This window comes from Diachasma alloeum, unplaced genomic scaffold (assembly GCF_001412515.2).
Source record: "Diachasma alloeum isolate Michigan unplaced genomic scaffold, Dall2.0 Dall_scaffold_00269, whole genome shotgun sequence".
In the NCBI taxonomy this organism is placed as follows: Eukaryota; Metazoa; Arthropoda; class Insecta; order Hymenoptera; family Braconidae; genus Diachasma; species Diachasma alloeum.
Window position 1 is genome coordinate 222,815 of NW_021680408.1, and position 22,452 is coordinate 245,266.

Below are 22,452 nucleotides of genomic sequence, written 5' to 3' on the forward strand. Positions count from 1 at the left end.
ATTAAACGAACAATTTATTTATTCCAAACAAATGATTTTTTTAAATCAAATGGACAATTTATTTAGTTCAAATAAACAGTTTTCTTATTTTAAGAAAATCCCATTTTCATATGTTTTGTGGAATAATTTGGAAAGTGTGTTTCAACAATATTCGTGGGCTATGTGAAAAAAATAGTGAATATTTTTCATCGACAAAAGTCAACATTCACACAGCATTTCGTCCATCGTGATTCACACACCGCTTCGCCCGTCACCTTTGGAACACATCGAAGAGTTGATAGCTCTGTAAACTATCCATTTTTGCGAACCATAACAACAGCCACATTCTTTGTTAAACTATAATTGATGAAAAACAAAGGTGCTTTTCAAAAAAAGCTGTTGAAGTATCAGCCAATGGTAATGCACCCAGTGATCACATCACTTTTTTCCCCCATCGTTTAGATATTCTCTTATTGTGGCATATTTAGTATTTAACTCCAGTAATTGAATATTTGAGTCGCCTAATGAAATAACATGATTGCCAAAATTGGAAAGTTTGGCAACAGACTATTGCATTTGCTTCACAGAAACTGGTGGAAGCGCGTGATTAAAATATACGAAATGCTGTCTGCGTTTCGACAATTTGCCTACCGTTTCCGGGGAAATGAACTTTGATATTCATTGAAAACATCACAGTGTCATGTACTGCGGCGATAACTCATACACTGCGGCAGTACCTCAACCGAGAGGCCATTCATTTGTGAGATCATTGTGTCACACTGAGAGAAAAATCTGAAGTTCGATTTACAATAAGAAAATAGTTGAGGCAGTTTTGGTGAACGATACGATTTTTTTTGTATGCGGCACATAACATTATATTAAATTCACAAGCGTAATTTTTACAAATCAAAATGCAGTTGAACTAACCAAAGTTCAAAAGTAACCGCGACAAATCTATCGTGAGTAGAACTATAGAATAGTTGCAATGACTGCATTCCATTGTAGTAATTACTTCTCCGGCCATAGTTACGGTAACCCATGAAAAATTGTTGGGGACTTTTTGACTATAATGCGATGGTGATGGAATATAGTCAGAAGAATCATATTTTTCTCTCAGTGCACTCGGGACTGGATCGTACACAGAGAGAAATGTTCAGTAAAAATTACGGAACTCAATTCACTCACCGATTACGGAATCGAGTCAGAAAATTTAAGTGACGGTATCGTAATTTTTCACAGGAGATTCAGATAAAAATTACGCACGGAGAGAAATATTCAATCTAAATTACCAGAAAAAAGACGTAAAAATTACGTTTCGAAACGTAATCTGGGAGCGAAGTAGAATTCAATAAAAAGTGCCAATCGTCACGTAAATTCTACGATCTGTTCCGTAAAAATTACTCATCCGTCTGACGCCTCACGGTTAGCCATGAGTCACCGTGAGGGGGAGATCTTAACAACACGTTCTGTAATTTTTCCGGAACTTTTCGTAAAAATTATTAAACAGCCAAGAATTTTCATGTTCTGAGGCATAATACGTCTTGAAGTTTCTGTTAGATTTTACAACTTCCAGAAAAATTACGTGACTTTTTCATATTTTTTCGGTGACAGACCCGAAAATTTCNGAAGTAGAATTCAATAAAAAGTGTCAATCGTCACGTAAATTCTACGATCTGTTCCGTAAAAATTACTCATCCGTCTGACGCCTCACGGTTAGCCATGAGTCACCGTGAGGGGGAGATCTTAACAACACGTTCTGTAATTTTTCCGGAACTTTTCGTAAAAATTATTAAACAGCCAAGAATTTTCATGTTCTGAGGCATAATACGTCTTGAAGTTTCTGTTAGATTTTACAATTTCCAGAAAAATTACGTGACTTTTTCATATTTTTTCGGTGACAGACCCGAAAATTTCTGAACGTTCCAGATTTATTCTCTTATATTCCTATAGAAATTCACTGAAAACGATTCTCGCTTCCGGATTACGTGAAATGTTCCGTAATTTTTCTTGAATATTTCTCTCCGTGCGGAACGCTCTGGAAAAATTCCGCGACAGCTCCGTAAAATTTCCTACAACCGCATTTCGCTCCGGAATTACGGAAAAGATAGGGGAGCATGGGGCAAAATGAAACACGGGGCAAAATGAAACAGTGGGAAAATCTCGTCATCTAAAGGAGATAGGACATTTTTGAAGAGGACCTTTTTTGTAGCTTATAAATTCTCTACAAAAAATGTTTTCATGAAAATCGTCCTATCTCCCTTAGATCACAAGATTTTCTTGCTGTTTCATTTTGCCCCGTGTTTCATTTTGCCCCACCGTCCCCTACGTAATTTTTACTGAATATTTCTCTCCGCGTATAAAATCAGTTGAAATCAAATGAAATCAGTAAGATCTCATGAAATGAATCCCGACCTCGCCGCGAAAAAATCCCAGGAGTAATGTCCAAGATATTTCCATCCCCCGATTATCCATCACGTCGAGGGCCGGAATCACTGTTGAATTTTAATAAAAGGATATATAGGTGAAAAAGGCTGATGTCACCTTGCGGCTCTCTGCATCAATTCCAGGTCTCTGGGTTACCCGCCTGGACGTTATTGAAATGTAGATTCCAACCGTCGGGTGGTGAATCCACAATGAGATATACATGCATTTCTGTACATGAACCCATGTACAAGTCGCAATGCATATAGCATTCTGCGCTGTGTACGTCTGTCAGAGGNCGGAGAGAAATATTCAATCTAAATTACCAGAAAAAAGACGTAAAAATTACGTTTCGAAACGTAATCTGGGAGCGAAGTAGAATTCAATAAAAAGTGCCAATCGTCACGTAAATTCTACGATCTGTTCCGTAAAAATTACTCATCCGTCTGACGCCTCACGGTTAGCCATGAGTCACCGTGAGGGGGAGATCTTAACAACACGTTCTGTAATTTTTCCGGAACTTTTCGTAAAAATTATTAAACAGCCAAGAATTTTCATGTTCTGAGGCATAATACGTCTTGAAGTTTCTGTTAGATTTTACAACTTCCAGAAAAATTACGTGACTTTTTCATATTTTTTCGGTGACAGACCCGAAAATTTCTGAACGTTCCAGATTTATTCTCTTATATTCCTATAGAAATTCACTGAAAACGATTCTCGCTTCCGGATTACGTGAAATGTTCCGTAATTTTTCTTGAATATTTCTCTCCGTGCGGAACGCTCTGGAAAAATTCCGCGACAGCTCCGTAAAATTTCCTACAACCGCATTTCGCTCCGGAATTACGGAAAAGATAGGGGAGCATGGGGCAAAATGAAACACGGGGCAAAATGAAACAGTGGGAAAATCTCGTCATCTAAAGGAGATAGGACATTTTTGAAGAGGACCTTTTTTGTAGCTTATAAATTCTCTACAAAAAATGTTTTCATGAAAATCGTCCTATCTCCCTTAGATCACAAGATTTTCTTGCTGTTTCATTTTGCCCCGTGTTTCATTTTGCCCCACCGTCCCCTACGTAATTTTTACTGAATATTTCTCTCCGCGTATAAAATCAGTTGAAATCAAATGAAATCAGTAAGATCTCATGAAATGAATCCCGACCTCGCCGCGAAAAAATCCCAGGAGTAATGTCCAAGATATTTCCATCCCCCGATTATCCATCACGTCGAGGGCCGGAATCACTGTTGAATTTTAATAAAAGGATATATAGGTGAAAAAGGCTGATGTCACCTTGCGGCTCTCTGCATCAATTCCAGGTCTCTGGGTTACCCGCCTGGACGTTATTGAAATGTAGATTCCAACCGTCGGGTGGTGAATCCACAATGAGATATACATGCATTTCTGTACATGAACCCATGTACAAGTCGCAATGCATATAGCATTCTGCGCTGTGTACGTCTGTCAGAGGTGGAGGAGAAGAAAAGTCAGTGGTGCTGGATAACGTGTGTTGAGGGAGGAACGGTAACGTATGTTGTGGTGAACTATGAGAGTAGGAAAAAAGGGAGGAAAAAAAACCCCATATATTTTGTAGAATAAAAAATATAAAAATGTCCGCTGGGGGGAACAATGCGAATGGTGAAGTTGGGTCGGTGCATAGAATAGACAAAAGCTCCCGGAAAGAATTAATGCCGTCTGGCTCTTACGCGCTACGTTTCACCTACACCTCGTTCTCTCTTTCTCTCTTTGTCTCTCGGTTACTCTCACGGTGATGCTTTCATTTTCACCCTTTCTACTTCCGTTGTACTGTAGCTTACCCTAAATGAGTTACCAGCGCTACTCTTTCTCCTTGCATTTTCCATTTTATTTTCTCACTTACTCCTTTAGCCTTTCTGCCGGTGCAGATCCAGAGGTCGAGGGAAATTTTAATCACTGAAGTGTGATGAATTACTTTCATTCATTGTTCACGTTCTTCAGGTTTCAATTTTGCGAGGGAATTGGGAATTTTGAAGAGGAAAGTTTTCCCTCGAAAATATTTGCGGGACTGCATTTTGAGAACTCACGATTCCGGACAGCGTGAAGGGGACTGGATGCTGGATATATCATTCTGAAATTTATTCTGTACTCTGAGGAATGATACATGATGCACTCCAGGGTGTTTTGAGGAGAGAGTGATGTTTTGGAGTGAAATGAACGTGCTGCAGTCGTGTCTGTTACTTTAGAATTCAAGTACTTGTGGCTTGGAACGTATGAATATCGGGATGAGGGGTATATCATGTTTATTTTAAGGTAGCAGTCTGAATTTTTTTCGCGGTTTTTGGCTCTTTGTGGGGTATTCCTTGGCAAATGAGGCAACTGTTGGCCCTCACCCTCTTGGAAATTCATCTCGATTTTTTCTACGATTGGGGGACTAGAACAAATGTCTCTCAATTTTTTTCAGATTTTTTTAACAGCCCTCTTTGGAGATATGATTTTTTCTTTGGGTTTTCGGTTTATTTTAGTAACTCCAGTTCTATTCATCTGATTTTTATTTATGACACGTCGTATTTTTTGAATATTTAAGTAAAAATGACGGTCAGGTTACATCCAGATAGACGATTTTTCAACACAAATGACAAGGAGATAAAATTACTGACCAAAAATGATTTATTAGATTCAAATAAAGTTTATTTCATTCAAATAAATGAGTTTATGTAAATAGTACCAAATAATTTTTTTTTCAAATGAAATAAAAAGTGTTCTTCAAAGTTTTATTCATATTAAATGAATGTTTTTTTACTATCAATAAATCTTTATTTGATCCAAATAAATTCTTTGTTCGTACCAAATAAACACATTTCCTATATTCAGAATATTTTTTTTATGTGAATCGATAAAAATACACTAGTATTAATATTTCATTTCAATTCATTTTTTCTTTGAACTAAAGAAATTGTTTATTTGATTAAAAAAAATCAATTATTTGAAACAAATAAATTGTTTGTTTAATACAAGTAAATCCTTTTTCTTGAAACAAATAAACAAATTTATTCATGTGTAATAAAACTATTTTTGAAGTAAACAAAAAATTTCAAATAAAATTTTTTATTTGATTTTAAAAAAAATTTCTGGGTGACTTAACGCATGTCAACAATGACCGTCATTTTGCATCCCCAGTGTAGATTATTAATGATCTCTCCAATAATTCACAGAAGTAAAAAGATTCACTGACATTTCCTCTTGAACCTCCAAGTTTGCGCTGTAATCCCACTCAAACGAATGTATTCCTCCGAACATAATTAAAAGCTTGATCGAAATATTCATTTCACAACGTGGACAAAGGAATCCCATTTCGCAACACCCTCTCCTCAAGGACAGGTGATGTACCAAGACAATGGGCATTGACTAGGCAAAGCGAATTGCATTTCACATCTCGACTGTGTACATACGGACAAACAAGCACTGCAATGTGAATCAATGAGCAGACTAAACGAGCGAGACAGCGAGTGAAGCTTAGAACAGTGAAACAGCGTACGCTGTCTGGCAAGGAGAAGGAGAAGTGAATGAGATTGGCAATGGCAACTGGTAAACCTTCCACATCTTCCCACGTTGGAGAGAAATTAAACTTCAACGGAGGGAATGTGAAAATAGAGAAAACGACGAGACCTAGCGTATTTTCAGTGGGCACTTGTAGAAGTTTTCCCCGTTCTTATCACTTACACATTAGACCTTTTTTTCCTCTAAAAACTCCACTCAACTGAGAGATTCGGCACGTAATGAGGGAGATTTTCATTTGCATAAAAATTATTTTCCCCAAATAATAACGATCCATTCTTAAAAAATCCAGTGTAACATTTTTTAAAGCATCTAGTATTAATATCATATGATTAAAAATACAGTTTTATTTGTATATTATTTTACGTGTAATAATATATTATTTAACCCAGTAAAACTAACTATTTCACAATTTCATTTTTTTTACTATTTACACTGTAAAAAAAATAGTAGTAATGTTTTTGATAGCAACAAATTTTTATGACTATTTCCATAGGGTTGGAGTCGATGGGAATGTGAAAATAGCGAAAAAGACGGGAGCTGCGTAATTTCAGTGGGCACTTGCAGAAGTTTTCCCCGTTCTTATCACTTACACATTAGACCTTTTTTTTTCCTCTAAAAACTCCACTCAACTGAGAGATTCGGCACGTAATGAGGGAGATTTTCATTTGCATAAAAATTATTTTCCCCAAATAATAACGATCCATTCTTAAAAAATCCAGTGTAACATTTTTTAAAGCATCTAGTATTAATATCATATGATTAAAAATACAGTTTTATTTGTATATTATTTTACGTGTAATAATATATTATTTAACCCAGTAAAACTAACTATTTCACAATTTCATTTTTTTTACTATTTACACTGTAAAAAAAATAGTAGTAATGTTTTTGATAGCAACAAATTTTTATGACTATTTCCATAGGGTTGGAGTCGATGGGAATGTGAAAATAGCGAAAAAGACGGGAGCTGCGTAATTTCAGTGGGCACTTGTAGAAGTTTTCCCCGTTCTTATCACTTACACATTAGCCTTTTTTTTCCTCTAAAAACTCCACTCAACTGAGAGATTCGGCACGTAATGAGGGAGATTTTCATTTGCATAAAAATTATTTTCCCCAAATAATAACGATCCATTCTTAAAAAATCCAGTGTAACATTTTTTAAAGCATCTAGTATTAATATCATATGATTAAAAATACAGTTTTATTTGTATATTATTTTACGTGTAATAATATATTATTTAACCCAGTAAAACTAACTATTTCACAATTTCATTTTTTTTACTATTTACACTGTAAAAAAAATAGTAGTAATGTTTTTGATAGCAACAAATTTTCATGACTATTTTCATAGGGTTGGAGTCGATGGGAATGTGAAAATAGCGAAAAAGACGAGAGCTGCGTATTTCAGTGGGCACTTGCAGAAGTTTTCCCCGTTCTTATCACTTACACATTAGACCTTTTTTTCCTCTAAAAACTCCACTCAACTGAGAGATTCGGCACGTAATGAGGGAGATTTTCATTTGCATAAAAATGATTTTCCCCAAATAATAACGATCCATTCTTAAAAAATCCAGTGTAACATTTTTTAAAGCATCTAGTATTAATATCATATGATTAAAAATACAGTTTTATTTGTATATTATTTTACGTGTAATAATATATTATTTAACCCAGTAAAACTAACTATTTCACAATTTCATTTTTTTTACTATTTACACTGTAAAAAAAATAGTAGTAATGTTTTTGATAGCAACAAATTTTTATGACTATTTCCATAGGGTTGGAGTCGATGGGAATGTGAAAATAGCGAAAAAGACGGGAGCTGCGTATTTTCAGTGGGCACTTGTAGAAGTTTTCCCCGTTCTTATCACTTACACATTAGACCTTTTTTTTCCTCTAAAAACTCCACTCAACTGAGAGATTCGGCACGTAATTGGGAAAATTTTCCAACTATGAAAATACGTTCCTGGAGGAGATGGCGGAGGTGAGAGGGACTGAGAGTGCATTAAAAATTAGGTATATCGCTGGATGCAGAAAACGTGATTCCAAGTGGACCATCTTGGTGAATAACGCAGAATGCAAGGGCTGCGGGGGGCCCACTTCGGGTCTCCCGTGAGATTGCCTCGTTTCCTTGTTCCAATGGTAACTCAAGTTGGTGCAGTTCCAGGTCTCTAGAGAGCAATTAAAGAGGAAAAAATTATGCCGACTGAGGATGAAGAGATTTAGTTTATTGGGACTGAAAGTTCGGGGAATTTTCTTGGGAGAAGTAGTAATTGTCATTGTTCGGTCAGACGCACTCAATCTCTTGTTTGGATAGTGTCTGGGTCGGTGGAGGAAATGATTTTTATGCGGTAGTGTAGAATAATAACAGAATTGATTCATTGACTTTTCTCTAATTTTTTACAGAATTGTATTAATTATAGTTTTTTATCTTTAACGAAATTTGTTGCAAGTTCCAAAGAACTCGCAACTGGCATCGCCCGGGGGCCTCCAGCCAAATTAATTATTTTATATGATTAAGAATACAGTTTTGTTTTGTGTCTATATTATTTTACATGTAATAATATATTTTTTATCGCGGTAAGACTAGTGATTGAAAAACACTGAAGCTTTTGAAAATTCAGCCAGCAACTTCTTTGAATTCTCAATCTATTGAAAATTGAATTGTATGTAATGTTCAATTTTCAGCATGAGTTTAGGAATTTAAGCATTTATTGGAAAATTAATGATTGTTTGAAATGAAAAATCAAATTTTCTTGAATTTTCAAGATGAATGATAATTTTATGAATGTTTTCATTTGAAATTGAATTCAAACTCACAACATCTAGAATTCAGATGACATTGTGACTAAAATTTCAAGAAATTTATAACAATGTAGGGCTATCATTGCCGAGCGTCATGGATTTGTTAAGGGGAGACTACTATGAGTTTTAAAAGTCGTGGGTTATTGGAGTGAGACTTTTCATACGTTGAAGATCGATTATATAGATTGAAAACGAATAATTAGTGCAAAAACAAATTTTTTTATTTTTCGTTTGCCCGAAAACGTTTAAAATGCTAAAAACAGTCTAGGGCCTCCCATTTTTGAGCTACAAAACATTTTTTTTCAAAATTTTCGAAAAAATGTGTGAAACAACAATTACGAGTCAGTTTTTTCGAATTCGACTCCTACACAGTTGATTTTGTTTTTTTTTATATAAAAAAATTCACTATTTGTGTAAAAAAATACAAAAAAAGCAAATTTAGCCATGTAAGAGGCGAATTAAAAAAAAACTAGTTCGTAATTGTTATTCCACATATTTTTCCGAAAATTTTGAAAAAAAAAAATCCTTCGTAGCTCAAAAATTGGAAGCCCTGGACTGTTTTTGGCATTTTAAGCGTTTTCGGGTAAACGAACTAAAAAAAATTTTTTTTTGCACTTATTATTTGTTTTCAGACCTATATAATCGATCTTCAACGTATGAAAAGTCTCACTCCAATAACCCACGACTTTTAAAATTCATAGTAGTCTCCCCTTAAAAGTATTTCTAGGCCCTTTCAGTTATGAAATACAATATTATCTGGCAATCATATTAATAGCGGCAATAACAATAATCATAATAGATTTTTCATAGTAGTAATAATAGTAATAGATATTTCATTCGCGGGATTAAAGCATTTAATCTTCTATTAATTGTGGGAATAACACACTCTCATAATATGAACGTGTTTCTTTTGGTGAAATTGCTGTAGCCGTGGACTAATCCCGAAGCTCCAATGCACAGCTACATTGATCCCAGGCGAGGTCGAAAAAATAGGAAAATTTCAGCTCTATTATACACTCAACCAAAAACGAGCAAAAATATTTTTCTTTCCGAGATTGAATAGAATATGGATCCATCTCCTCCATTTCCCATTGTATTGATGAAAAAGCGGCCTCTCTATTTAATTGCTTCACCGCTGCTTCCTATCACTGATTGAAGGAATATGAAAAATGAAAACAACAGCGTTGGGGTATTCTACAGTGAATGGAGAAATCTTCTCATCAATTTCCATTTCATTTCTCCATCGGATTTTTTTTTTCAAAATCGGAGATTCGCACATTGAATTCCTTCATTGACGGCTTTATAGAATTTTTTTTTGAATTTTATAGCTATAAAATGATTTCAGTACTTTCAATTGATTACTTCATTGAGAAAAGCGAATATTATCGACGGACAAAATGAGCTTTCTTGCGCATTTTTGTAAATATAAGTATTCAGGAGAAGACATTTTGTAGAAAAAAATCTGTAGATTGTGATTTTTATGGGGGCTCTCCAAACCAAATTGATTTCCAATTATGAGAATCGTAATTCACGCTCTTGAAATCATAATTTTCTACTGATCAGAAGTAATTTTCTGTGAGTGTAACAAATAATTTTAAATATTCCAAAAGAGAACGTCATGAAATCTCTTTGATCCCAAATTCTTCTGTCAATAGATTACCACATCAATGTTCGTCAAACGGCGAGTCAGCTTATCTTGTAACAATACTCATCCATTCACTTGCTCCAAGCAGAGCCATTCCCAAAATCCATTACCGATTAAACCTAAACAAAAATGATGAAGAAACCCGGAGAACTAAAAATATTCATTTCATTCAAGAACTCCGTTCCCGCGTTATAAATCTCCTCTACTTTTTGCCCACTTCCACTCTCCTGAACCGCTATAAATTTCGACAATAAATCATTCTCAGCGTCAGTGGCCTCTATCGAGAAGAAAGAAACAAAAAACAGTATGCTTGATACGAAAATTCAATTTTGGTGATTCACTCTCTACGACCCAAATAATTAATTCAGAACTCGAGAGAGATGATAATATATCAGATAGAAGGATATACACAAACTCTGTCTGCACGACAGATTGGGTTAATCGTGGTTAAACGTAGACGTGAATGTTGAATGAACTTGAGACACGTAGACGAAAATTCTGTGGCTCCTCTGTGTCAGGATAGTGACACCTAAGCGGAGAAGAGATACCCTTAATTAAACGCGAGCATACAGTCTCAAGAACGCTTGTCGCACTTAATTCCGGTCTTCAGATGGTTTATGGAAACGAGCCAAGCAATCCTCTGTGGTAGCGTGCAGTGTCTTATGGCAGACATCATTGACAAACTCACGATGAGTCTTTGATCTCTATGCACTGCGCTTTGGTACAACGCAATGGAGTGGTAGCTTTGAACATTCACAGCGTCTCATTACCCGTTTCCTACATCACTTCTCGGGGAAATCGAGGTGCAGGATAATCCGCATTCAATCGTGATACTGAATTTTCTTGATTTCAATTCACTGGTAAAACTCGGGCGCATAATTCAGGAGCTCAAGCTTTTTTAGAGGAACGTGAGGTGTGATCGTATGCACAGGCATTCGTGGACTCCCTCCGTGCCATTTCGCGCTAACGAAATGTCGGGAGTAAATAAAGTGCAGGAGTGGAATGGGATTTCTACGATACAATCTTTAATTCTGGAGCTTCGTATATTTTGGGTGACATCAAAGAAAATCGTTACGCGGAATTCTCAGTCTTGGGCGAATAAATTTTATTGAAGTTGCGAATGGGGTTTTCTGTCAATGATTGATTCAATATTCATCGGTCAAATTTCAAGTTGTCAGTGAACTCTGTGTTGAAGCATGGTAAGAATAGTTCCAAGTATCATTTCAGTATCGAAGCGATAAATCGGTTTAAATCAATTTAGACTATTGGTCAGTTGTTAATGAATATCGCGGAACCTGAGGGAGATGGCAGATTTTTGCAATAACCTTTTTTGTAGAGCGAATTGAGCGAAGGGCTATTCACAGGCGAATTGGGTGACACCGCGATTACATGGAACTCATCCACTAAATTATACACTGATAGAACGGATTTGTTATTGTTAACGAATGGATTTTGGTTGGAGGTTAGGGTCTATTCGGTCCCACCAAATGTTCCTTCGTTAATAGTTAACGAATGTATATTTGAGGAGCCTTGTTTCACTTGACTTTCGCCATTCAAGTGAACCATTCGTTAACTATTAACGAACATTCATTTGGTCATATTCAACTCTAGCATTCGTTAATAGTTAACGAATCTCATTTGGAATAACTGAATCATTCTATCAGTGTAAATATAATAGTATCGTTTTAGTGCACTAGTAAAATAGTGAAGCAGTGGAAGTATAATGAAAATTGTCTGAACCTGAATACAAAAATTTAATTCAGCAATTTGTGGGGTTCTTCATCAACTCAAAATTGAATTCAAGTCAATGTCCAACATTAACGTAAAATGCAAACATTGCACTTCTCGTTGAACTGTTCATAAAAAAATAGAAATTCAAACTAAACTTTCATCTTTCTATCCATTTTTGACACAAAAAGCACTTCCAGGACACAGAAAACACTTCACCTTTGTCAATTCCCAACATAGATCATGCATTCTATTGACAATCTTCTGACGAACCCAGTGAAATGATAAATCAAAGGATATTTTCATGGAACTCGTCCGTAATTATGATGCATGAAGCCATTAGCAAAATTGTTTTCAACACACTACATGAACTTTCTCATTTATGTTGCAGGAGTTCGTGGTATAATCTGTCCAAAAGACAGCATACCAACGGAGAATGGCGAGTGTAAATGTATATCACCATGTCCACCAAATAAATGCACGCAGGGTGAACGGCCTGTTCAAGTGAGGGCTGCATCACCCGATGTACCAGGCAGCTGTTGCGCTATCTACAACTGCATTCCCTCAGGTAATTACACTAGTTGTATACATCCTCGGTGCCTACTAAAGCCAACCAGCAAGCTAGTTTCTCTTGGAGATACCTGTGATCCAGGTTATGCGTAACCCTCCAATATGCAAAGGGGTTCCTGGAGTGCAATAAACGCTGGATCACGTTTTTGGCGCAATGAATGATTTCTTTCGCTGTTTTGATATTGTCTCATCTGGCCGGCTCATATTTGAGCGACACGTCAGTAATAATCTTAATCCTTCCATCGGGGGATCCTAGTGAGAAATTAATTTCTGAAAATCACTTCTTGTAACATTACGCTTAGGGAAGATACGTGACCGCGTGAACTTTGATCGAGATGTTCCATGGGTTAGACACTCAAGATATTGAAAAAAAAACCACAAGCCATTTACTTTAGACTATAGAGAATCTATCGCCGGCGAGAACAAGTGGGGACCGGGCCATATAGGCGTGATATCTTCGATTGATTTTCGAATTTCTCTAAAAAAAATTTGACCGCCATTACGAGTCGAGCAACGCGACAACACCGCACAACAGCTGATCGAGGTCGGTAAAGTCGGTGACGATAATTCAGTGCTGGAAGCATATGGACACGTATAACACACACAAACATTCATCTCACTGTTACAACCCCACTACTAGCCGAAGCGTGCGATGTTGCCCGATCAAAATTCGACTGTTACCACTGCAGTCTCAAGTCCTCCATTATTTATGAACATTTTCTTTAATTATTGTTTTTGAAACCGGAAAAGTACGCCATAGCACTTATAATTTGATGAGGAAAACAATTTGTAACGTGAATTATTTATTTTGTCAATTTTATTTTTCTTTTCAACTGAGTTGTCCACTTGATAGGCTTACGATTTTCTCGGCAAAAAATACATCTATGGGTGCAAAAATTATCCTCCCGTTTAGTTGAATTTCCCACATCGGTAGGGTATTGTTTGTTTTGTTCCCATTGCAATCCGTTTTAATGGATTTTCGTTTCTCTCCATGAATTAATGCTCAATTGAACCTTCGTTTCCCATAATTACGAATATTATGCCAATTATCATCAAAAACTTTTTCTTGTCTATTAATATGAACGAGACAAACGATTACTGTAAATGAAACCGTAAAACAAATAATTTTTCCGGCCTTGTGATATCCAGATAATTGATCTCAGTTTCGGACAACATTCATTGAATTCACCACAAATTCACAATTGCGGCGTGCAGTGTTTGAATGCTAACATTGAGATTGCAATAATGGCATAATTCTGGTATCGTAACTAGTCAATGAATTCATTCAATTCATCAGGCTGTTGTCCCTCGGTTGATTGCATGCTATAACACGCTTCAAAAACGGTTTTAATGCGGGTTTCAAGATATTTTATTTCAATAAAAACATCAGAGAAGGAAGTAAAACTTTGGAATGATGTCAGTCATTCATGATTATTGAGTCTAGCGAAGAAAACGATATTCCATTAAGTCCTCACTTAAGTGCAATCGTTAGTTGGAATTTAATGTAATTAAACACCGACGAGGAAACGTGATTTCTTATTTTTGCCTCATCTCCAAAAGACAATACATTATTACATAATAAAAACAAACAAACAAACAACACAAAAACAATCACAATGTACACAATGTAACTAATAAATTGAATTCATTTCCAGAACCAGTATCATGGGATGATACAGATGACAGTCGGTTACCGAAGGATTGTGTTGATTACAACGGTGTGCCACGAGCGATAGGCGATCGTTGGGATTATGATCCCTGCACTAATTGTACCTGCGAGGAATTGAATGGAAAAGGGAGTATTTCGTGCCACATAACAATGTGTAAAAGTTGCGAGCATAAGGCGCCACGGGTGCCTGGTGAATGTTGTGAACGTTGTTACGATGCGACGAATGACACGGGTACAATTACAACGAGCGACGCTACTACGAGTACGACAGTGCCGTTTGTCGTGCCAATATCAGACTGTCAATCACTCGAAGATTGTCAGCTACCCTGTCACCTTGGAGTCGAGAACGACGATGGATGCCCTATTTGCCAATGTCCGAGTGTCACTCAGGTACTACACGGAGAGAAATATTCAGTAAAAGATTTGTAGTAATAATTAGATTTTCTTCCCAAAGAAAATCTAATTAACAAGATCCCCCAATCTACTCAGTCCCGCGAAATTCCTGCAGAATGCGATGTAGCAAGTACGATCAATTAATTTTTTGCGCGGAATATCAGCGCGCTACCTCGAAACTCAAATAAGTTGTTGATCGGATCAACCTGGAATATGCACCAAAGTTTTGTGTCTAATTGTTTAATAGGAAGGTTATCCGAACGGATTCCTCATCTTTTCCGTTAGTTGCCCGGGGATTTGAATTTCATTGGAATTGAGAGCGTTAACGAACTTCCGAATTAACTCTTACCTTCGTAAACTTTCAGGAGGGAATGGAGGCGTATTAAGACGGGAAGAAGCCAATTACTAACCAGTTTATTATTGCAGTTCTGTTTGGTTTAATCCATTTGAAATTTCTGTACTTTTGAGACTCAACGTTCAATGTTATTTGTCGGAACAATGATACTAAACAACCCATAAAATCTAAACTAAACGATTGGGATATTCTACGAATGAATATTTGAATAACCCTCTTTTATTTTTTTTTTCGAAAACTTGGTAATGAATTAAAATTATCCTTCTGTTGAGTAAATTTTCTCGGGCCAACGCAGTAAAACTCACTATTAATCTCGCATTTTTCCTCCTATTCAAAGTGAAAAAGTACTGACAATCGAGTTTGCTCCACCATTACTTGATCTGTTCGGTAATTTTTCTCTACCTTTTTTCTCCGTGTTGGAATAATAATACTAGACGACCCCTAAAATTTAAACTAAACCATTTTGATATTCTCCGAACGAATATTTGAATGACCCTCTTCTCTTTTTGTCCCAAAACTCCGTGTGATAAATTCACTCAACGTTTCTCCTCGCAAAGTTACTCGAAAGCTCATCCCTATCTACTAGATAATTCACGGTTGGTCGAACACGTTTTTAATATATTTTCTCAGTTCATTGGTATGAGAGAGATGAAGGACTCTCAGAAATTATGAGATACAAGGAATACTCCAATGCAGCAATGATAAAAGCAGAAGAGAATAGAACGGCAGAAGGGAAATGATGATAGTGCAGAATATAAGGTTGAAAGGACTGTGACGAGGAGAATAGAGAATAAAAAGGAGAGTTGGAGGGGGATAAAACGTGAAATTGCAGAGAACATGGTTCTCAATGGTTTTACTCGGTCGTTTCTATTTGCAGAGTACTACGGGACTAGATCCAACGGACAAAATTTGCCCGGAGCTACCGCACTGTGGTCTCAATTGTGTGCTCGAGAAGGACCAGGGTGGTTGTCCTGTTTGCGCTTGTGAGGATAGCATTGAATCAGACGTTTCTGTTAAACCTTCAAATGTACCACTACCGAGTGAAGAGGAAGATGACAGTGGTATCACATGTCCTGAGCTTAAATGTGATCTTCATTGTGAACGAGGTCTAATCATGGATGAGAATGACTGTACAGTGTGTCAATGTAAGCCGCATGCAACTGGATGTTCAACAATCAGTGGATGCAAGAAGAAATGCCCTTATGGATATAAACTCAATAGACGTGGATGTCTGGTAAATATTATTCTCTCATATTTTCATTTGTTGTACTCAGCGTGGGGGTACCTATAATTTATAGTGGGCTCTAGGCTGGAATGGCTGAATCCCACCAATGGTTTATTGGCATTTAAATAGGAGAATTTATTACTTGATTATGATAACTTCTCATCTGACTGATTACAAGGAGTTTACGACTTTTGTACGCGTCGGAGGCAAATTCAGGTCTGATCTGTGCAGACTCAATCGTCTCTTAAATAATACACTGCTAGAAATTTCTTGAAATTTCAGCTGCAGCATCATCTGAATTTTCGATGTTCTGAGGTCGAATTCAATTTCAAGTGAAAACGTTCACTAAATTTGTCATTCATCTTGAAAATTCAAGAGAATTGCGTTTTTTAGGTTAAAGAATCATTGATTTTTCAATGAAAGCTTGGATTTATAAACTCATCGTGACATTTAAACGTCACATTGTTTTCGATGTTAAGGGGCGAATATCTTGAAGGTTTACCTTTGATTCTAGACTTGTCGTTGTCGGGCGACTTGCACGGATCATCAGAATGAAACACATCCCGAGGGCTCATCTTGGCAGCCTGATGTTTGCACATCGTGCACCTGCGATACACTGGGACGGCTGATATGCAAGGAAACTGTGTGCTCCGTTGCATGCTCAAATCCATTGCCACGTAAACTTGGCACCTGTTGTCCGGTTTGTCCCATCAATGAGGTAAGCCATTATCTGGGTATTAATTGAAAGAAATATTCTCGAATTCCATTCTGATATTATCCAACAATCGATCCAAAATAAAACATCAAAACCATTACGAAAATGCAACGAAAAAAACTTAGTAACGAAGCCGTAAACCGATTTAAGTCGACTTAGTTGAGTTTTCGAGGAATATCTCCGAATCTAAAGGAGATATAGGAATTTTCGTCATTACCTTTTCAGTAGATGTTAATCCGCTCTACAAAAAAGGTTATGATAATAATATTGCTATCTACCTTAAATCCAGAGATATTCACTGGAAACTGGCGAATAGTCAAAATCGACTTGAACCGTTTTACCGTTTTGGAACTGAACTTTAATTAGAACGGAACTGGGTTTACAGAGCAATGAAAATGATTCGTGAATTGTTAGTTTCGTTGGGTTTCCCATACTTCAAGCACATCTGCTGGATAATTCAGTAATTCAGTGGAGTAAAAGGTCTGTAGTCAGACATGAAAGTTTCTTCATTTATGTTAGTTCATTCATTACGAAGGCAGTGATTCTAGAGCGGAATATCACTAGATGTGTGTCAAGTTTATGGGATCCGTAATAATGGAGGTTCATGTTTTTTTAGCAAAAAATGTAAAAAAATGAAATAATTATTGAGGGTTCACTCAATTCCTGAAAATAATCACTTCCAAATTATGATGAACACACTCAGGATTATTATTTATTTTCATTTCGGCTACAAAATTATCGATTCGGTTGACTATAAGGTGACTTCTTCACTCGGCTGTTGCTCGTGGATTGACTCTTAAAAGTTTTTCTCTTCTCGAATTTGTGCGTTGAAATTATAAGGGGGTTGAATTTATTATTTCATAGACTTCATTGGTGCAGAAAATTTTAGATGGGAGGTAAGTGGGATGTGTCTCAGTTGAAAGTGAGAAAAAGGGTCTGACCCTTTTTTTCTGAAGTTTCGGAAAAACAGGCCCAAGACCAAGGACCATGTGTCCATGCGGCACGTGCATGACATTGGCTGGTTACAGCTGGATGTTTATTTTCTGTGAATTTAATCATTTTTGGCAGAGAAAAAAATTGAAAGACCCGTGATTACCGCTAAATTTTGGAACAGAGAAACCATTGTGAATGAGTTTATGAGACTTTCACATCTTATTCTTGTTTTTAATTTACGCTGGAAGTATTTGTCGGGTTTATTCAGCAAACTATGCCCCTACTGAATCGTGCGGTGATCGCCGACTATGCACTCCACCGCATTTGCCCTCTCGTGAACGGAGGAAACACGGGGAACCCCAGAAAACGTCGGTACAGTCGGTTACTCTATTAGCAACCTCGCGCTCGGCCGGAGCCGAGCTAGGCTGAGCCCTAAAGGAAGAAGTCGGCTCAGGTGAGCCCTTAGAGCCCTTAGGCTGAGATCGAGCCGAAACATACGATTTAACGACCGCAACCACTTAAAAAGACTTTAAAAAAAAAAAATTTAATAAAGAGAGGATAAAATGCCAATTTACGTATGCTTTTTCGACTCAAGATCCTTCGTGGCGTTTAACGGTCATTTTATAAAAAATAATAAATTCAAAAATTATGTAAAAACATTATTAATTCGTTGGTTATTAGGAGAGAATAGAGTATTTATAAAAAAAAATGATAAAAATCGTTGAAAATTTCCATGCGGAACATGGAGGGTAATCCATAATCGCGCAAGTATGGCAACTCAAACCGTTTTCCTCCTTCAACATCAAATTTATCTCCGAAGTTTCCTCCGTCTCTTCCTGGTTAATATTTTAGTAGTGTTCGCACATTGTTGGTGGGGAAAGAAATGCTCTCCGTTGGGTGTATTATAAGTCGCCGGGATAACAATGCTTCGACTTATCGGTTCAACCCTCTTTCCGATGACTGACGTCACATTTATCATCTCCCTCACGGCGTCCTGACAATTTTTCACAATCTTCCCTCACAGTTCCTTCCGTCAACTTTATGCTACTGTATATTGCTTATTTTAGTTGATAGATTCCATTTTATTGATCGAATAAGGAATTTCATTGATGAAACTGGAAAATTAAGGTGTTTTGTGTAAAAAGTCAAAATAGTGAAAAAAAAATGGAAAATTCATGGAAGAAATGTCTGAGTATGCTGCATCATTGAGAATTTTTGCGCATTTTTTTCAGATCTCAGTCTCAAGAAAAAAACCAATGAAATTTGCATTTTTTTGTAACCCCTTCAGCTTTAATCTCCGAGGTTACCCCACTCTCAATTAAGGGAATTTCCAAGGCACCCACAAAAATAATGAACTATTGAGGAAAAATTAGTGGGTGATAAATCAATCTTTCTTGAGAACACGTACAAGTTTCAGATTTTTTTCATATTTCATAAGAAAGTTATTTGAACAAATAATTCGGAAAATTATGAGTTTCGGGGCAATTACGCCCTCACGCGCAGGCGCATGATTCGAATGTCAGTGAGCACCATGGGAAAGGTATGGGTTGGACCATGGAACTGAGAGAGAGAAAACACTCGACAGGTTTACCAACTCGAGACGCATTTTAATATTATTCCAATAATTAAAAAAACATCCAATAAAAATTATTTGACACCCGTAGGTGATGAGAAAAAAATCAATCAATCTGATAAATAAAATCAGTATTCAAAAAATGTTTAAATGCACACTTAAATAGTTACTTGAATATTGGAAAATTTGGTGCTCAGCGATTGAATCAGGGCTCGAGAACAATGAGACTCCCCTTCCGTTTCACCCCCGGATGATCTACACGCGAAACACCTTAAGGACGTACATTCCATGTTTATTTGGTGGACGGAAGTCATTTTCACCCGCTGTAAAAAATAATTCAACATTCTCTCCGTGTTCCAGAATTCAACCAAGAATGAACATCAGGTGTCACGAAGTTGGGGGATTATTCCAATAACGCTAATAGCCGTTCTGACGTTACTCGTCATTCTACTAATGATCTACGTCGCACGCGGAAGATTTCGCGGCCGCCTATCGCCCTCAACAACACTCTACTCGTCTTATCCGGCTCAGTATTACAAATGCGTGCCGGCATACGATACACCGGTACATCGAAGTGAAAAAGTTGTGCCCCTTTAAGAAAAAGCATGATCCCTTTATTTTTATTTTCCCATTGTAAAAATTTATTCGAGAAAATCGAGAGGGACTGCATCTCCAGCCGTTCGGAACTGAGGAATTATTTTAATTAAAGTAGCCATTAAAATTTTTTCCTCTCGCATCCAACTTTCACCAATTCTCGGCTTCTTTCGTAGTGATAAATAAATCTGAGTGATAGACGGTAGTTGAATACATTGATCTCTAGACCACTACGGATTTATTCTCTTCAATTTTTTTTCTATTTTCCTTCCTTCAGCAGATGTTGAGACGAGTTGAGACACTCAGAGAGATTTGAAGTATTAGAATGTTTTATTTCGCCATATCGAGAATAGTGATAGATTATTATTTGTCATTTTTCTTAACGTTAACACATACTCGAGAGTCATGATGAGTTTGTTAGTGTAATAAAATCAGACTTTATTGTTCACTTTTAATTAGGTTTAACCACTAGCTGTGTTATTAGACTGTTTCTGTTTTCCTTCGTCAAACTTATTTAAGACCTTTCGATTTTTTTTATTATCAAGCAATAAGGATAAAAATAAACGGTTAACTCTGATGTAATATTTATAATTGATGAAGTTGTTGGATTAAATCATGAGAAAATGGGGAGGAATTTGAAGAATCGTTGAAATACAATTATTGTAAATATTCTTCATGCTTCATCGACGCTTTCGAGACTGCGCAAATAATCAGAAAAGAATCATCATGTTCAATGCAATATTTTTTCATTTCTTTTTCAATGGAAATTGATTTTCAAGTTTTTTAAATGGATAAACAAAAAGGAGGAATTCACATTTGATTCAATGATATGAGAAAAAAAACTATCTACACATATCCATGTATCTAAATACGCACGTAGATATCATTGTCCTTTTTAAATTGATATATATTTTTTCAATGTGACATCGTCAAACCTCTAATTCATGTAAACGAATAATGAAAATAAAATGATTTAGTGTTCTAGGCATTTAAACTTAATATATAGACGTAATTATAGTAATAAAATTACGATAAAAACACAAACCATATACACATGCAGTATAAATATATTTATTGTCAATATAACATAGGATTAAATTTCGTACGTGTACCTTGGAGACAATATTTATAAAACAAATATTTGGATTAAAGGATATTGAAAAAAAAACATGAAAATAAACATTTTTTTTTCGAATGAAAATGGAAAAACAAATAATTCATGAGAAATATAAAAATTCTGACAAATTTGTAAGGATAAAAATGAAAGATCAATTAGTCGTAAGCAATTAGCGTTGCTTCCTTCATCAATGAACAAATTGCGTTTCGCTATTCTCTCAGTTATGGAGAGTTTTTAGCCGTCATTGAGAGATGAAATAATAATTGTCTAATATGAGAAGACATTCAGAATGCTCGTGTGTCCTGGAATTTGGTAGAAAAGTGATGGAACTGTTCAAGCCAATACATCCGAGTAATTACGAAATTATCTTGCTAAGGAATGACTTGGAAAAGGAATATCACGAAACATTTCCTTTGTAATTTGTTTCCTTCCGATTATGTCGTAAAATTATTTGTTGCCAAGTCAAGTTTTTGTTGTTAACTATGTAATTATTTCAGTAATTACCGACCTCCAAATAATAACAAATAATAACTCGTTTTTTACATTAATGAGGGATTAACAGAAATGTGAAATTCGCCTCATCACGTTTCACCGAATGTAATTGTGTTGGACTTGACCCGTTTTGTCCCTTCGTTACTGAGTGGATGAAAACAAAATTCAGCAGTATCATTGTGAACATACATTCATATCAGTGTAACGTATCAAATAAATCAATGAGAAATAACTAAAACCAATAATTAACGCGTTACGAATAACTATTGTATGTTAAAAAACTGAAGACTCAATAAAAGATTGTTGATACGTGAATATGAATTCATTTCCCTGAGAATAATTTTTGTAAATTAGTTTACGGGTGTTCCTTTGCCAGAATTATTATGAAATGTGGGAAATGAATGTCCGGAAAAGTTGAGTTACTCAAAGTACATTTAGCAAGTTGAGCTAAAAGCAAGCTTGGTAGACATATCTCTGAGTTAAAAAGTCCCCCGGGCTGGCACCCTTCCTGTAGCGCTTTGAAACTGTTTGTAAATAATTAAAGGAGGGCTAATCCACCTGAGGGCATTCAAATGTTCCTAATAGCCTCTTTCTGCTCATTATTCTTGTATATCTCACTTGATTCATTCTTCAATGGACTCGCGTTACCCTTCCCTTCTTGTCTCCTCATCGTCCTTTGTAGTGCAGTAGAACCTGGCAATTCGAA

At 36.2% G+C, this 22,452-nt stretch overlaps 1 protein-coding gene across 2 annotated transcripts in view; it reads left to right on the plus strand.

Moving 5' to 3' along the window:
- Positions 1–22,061, plus strand: part of LOC107037759 (cysteine-rich motor neuron 1 protein) — a 128,208-nt gene extending 106,147 nt beyond the window's left edge. For both annotated transcript variants that reach the window (XM_015256490.1, XM_015256491.1), the window contains exons 3-7: positions 12,502–12,678; positions 14,336–14,739; positions 15,975–16,331; positions 16,837–17,040; positions 19,904–22,061. In XM_015256490.1, coding sequence (XP_015111976.1) covers positions 12,502–12,678; positions 14,336–14,739; positions 15,975–16,331; positions 16,837–17,040; positions 19,904–20,140 — 1,379 coding nt within the window. In that variant the 3' untranslated portion in view covers positions 20,141–22,061. The remainder of the gene's footprint in view (positions 1–12,501; positions 12,679–14,335; positions 14,740–15,974; positions 16,332–16,836; positions 17,041–19,903) is intronic.
- The last annotated feature ends 391 nt before the right edge of the window (positions 22,062–22,452 follow it).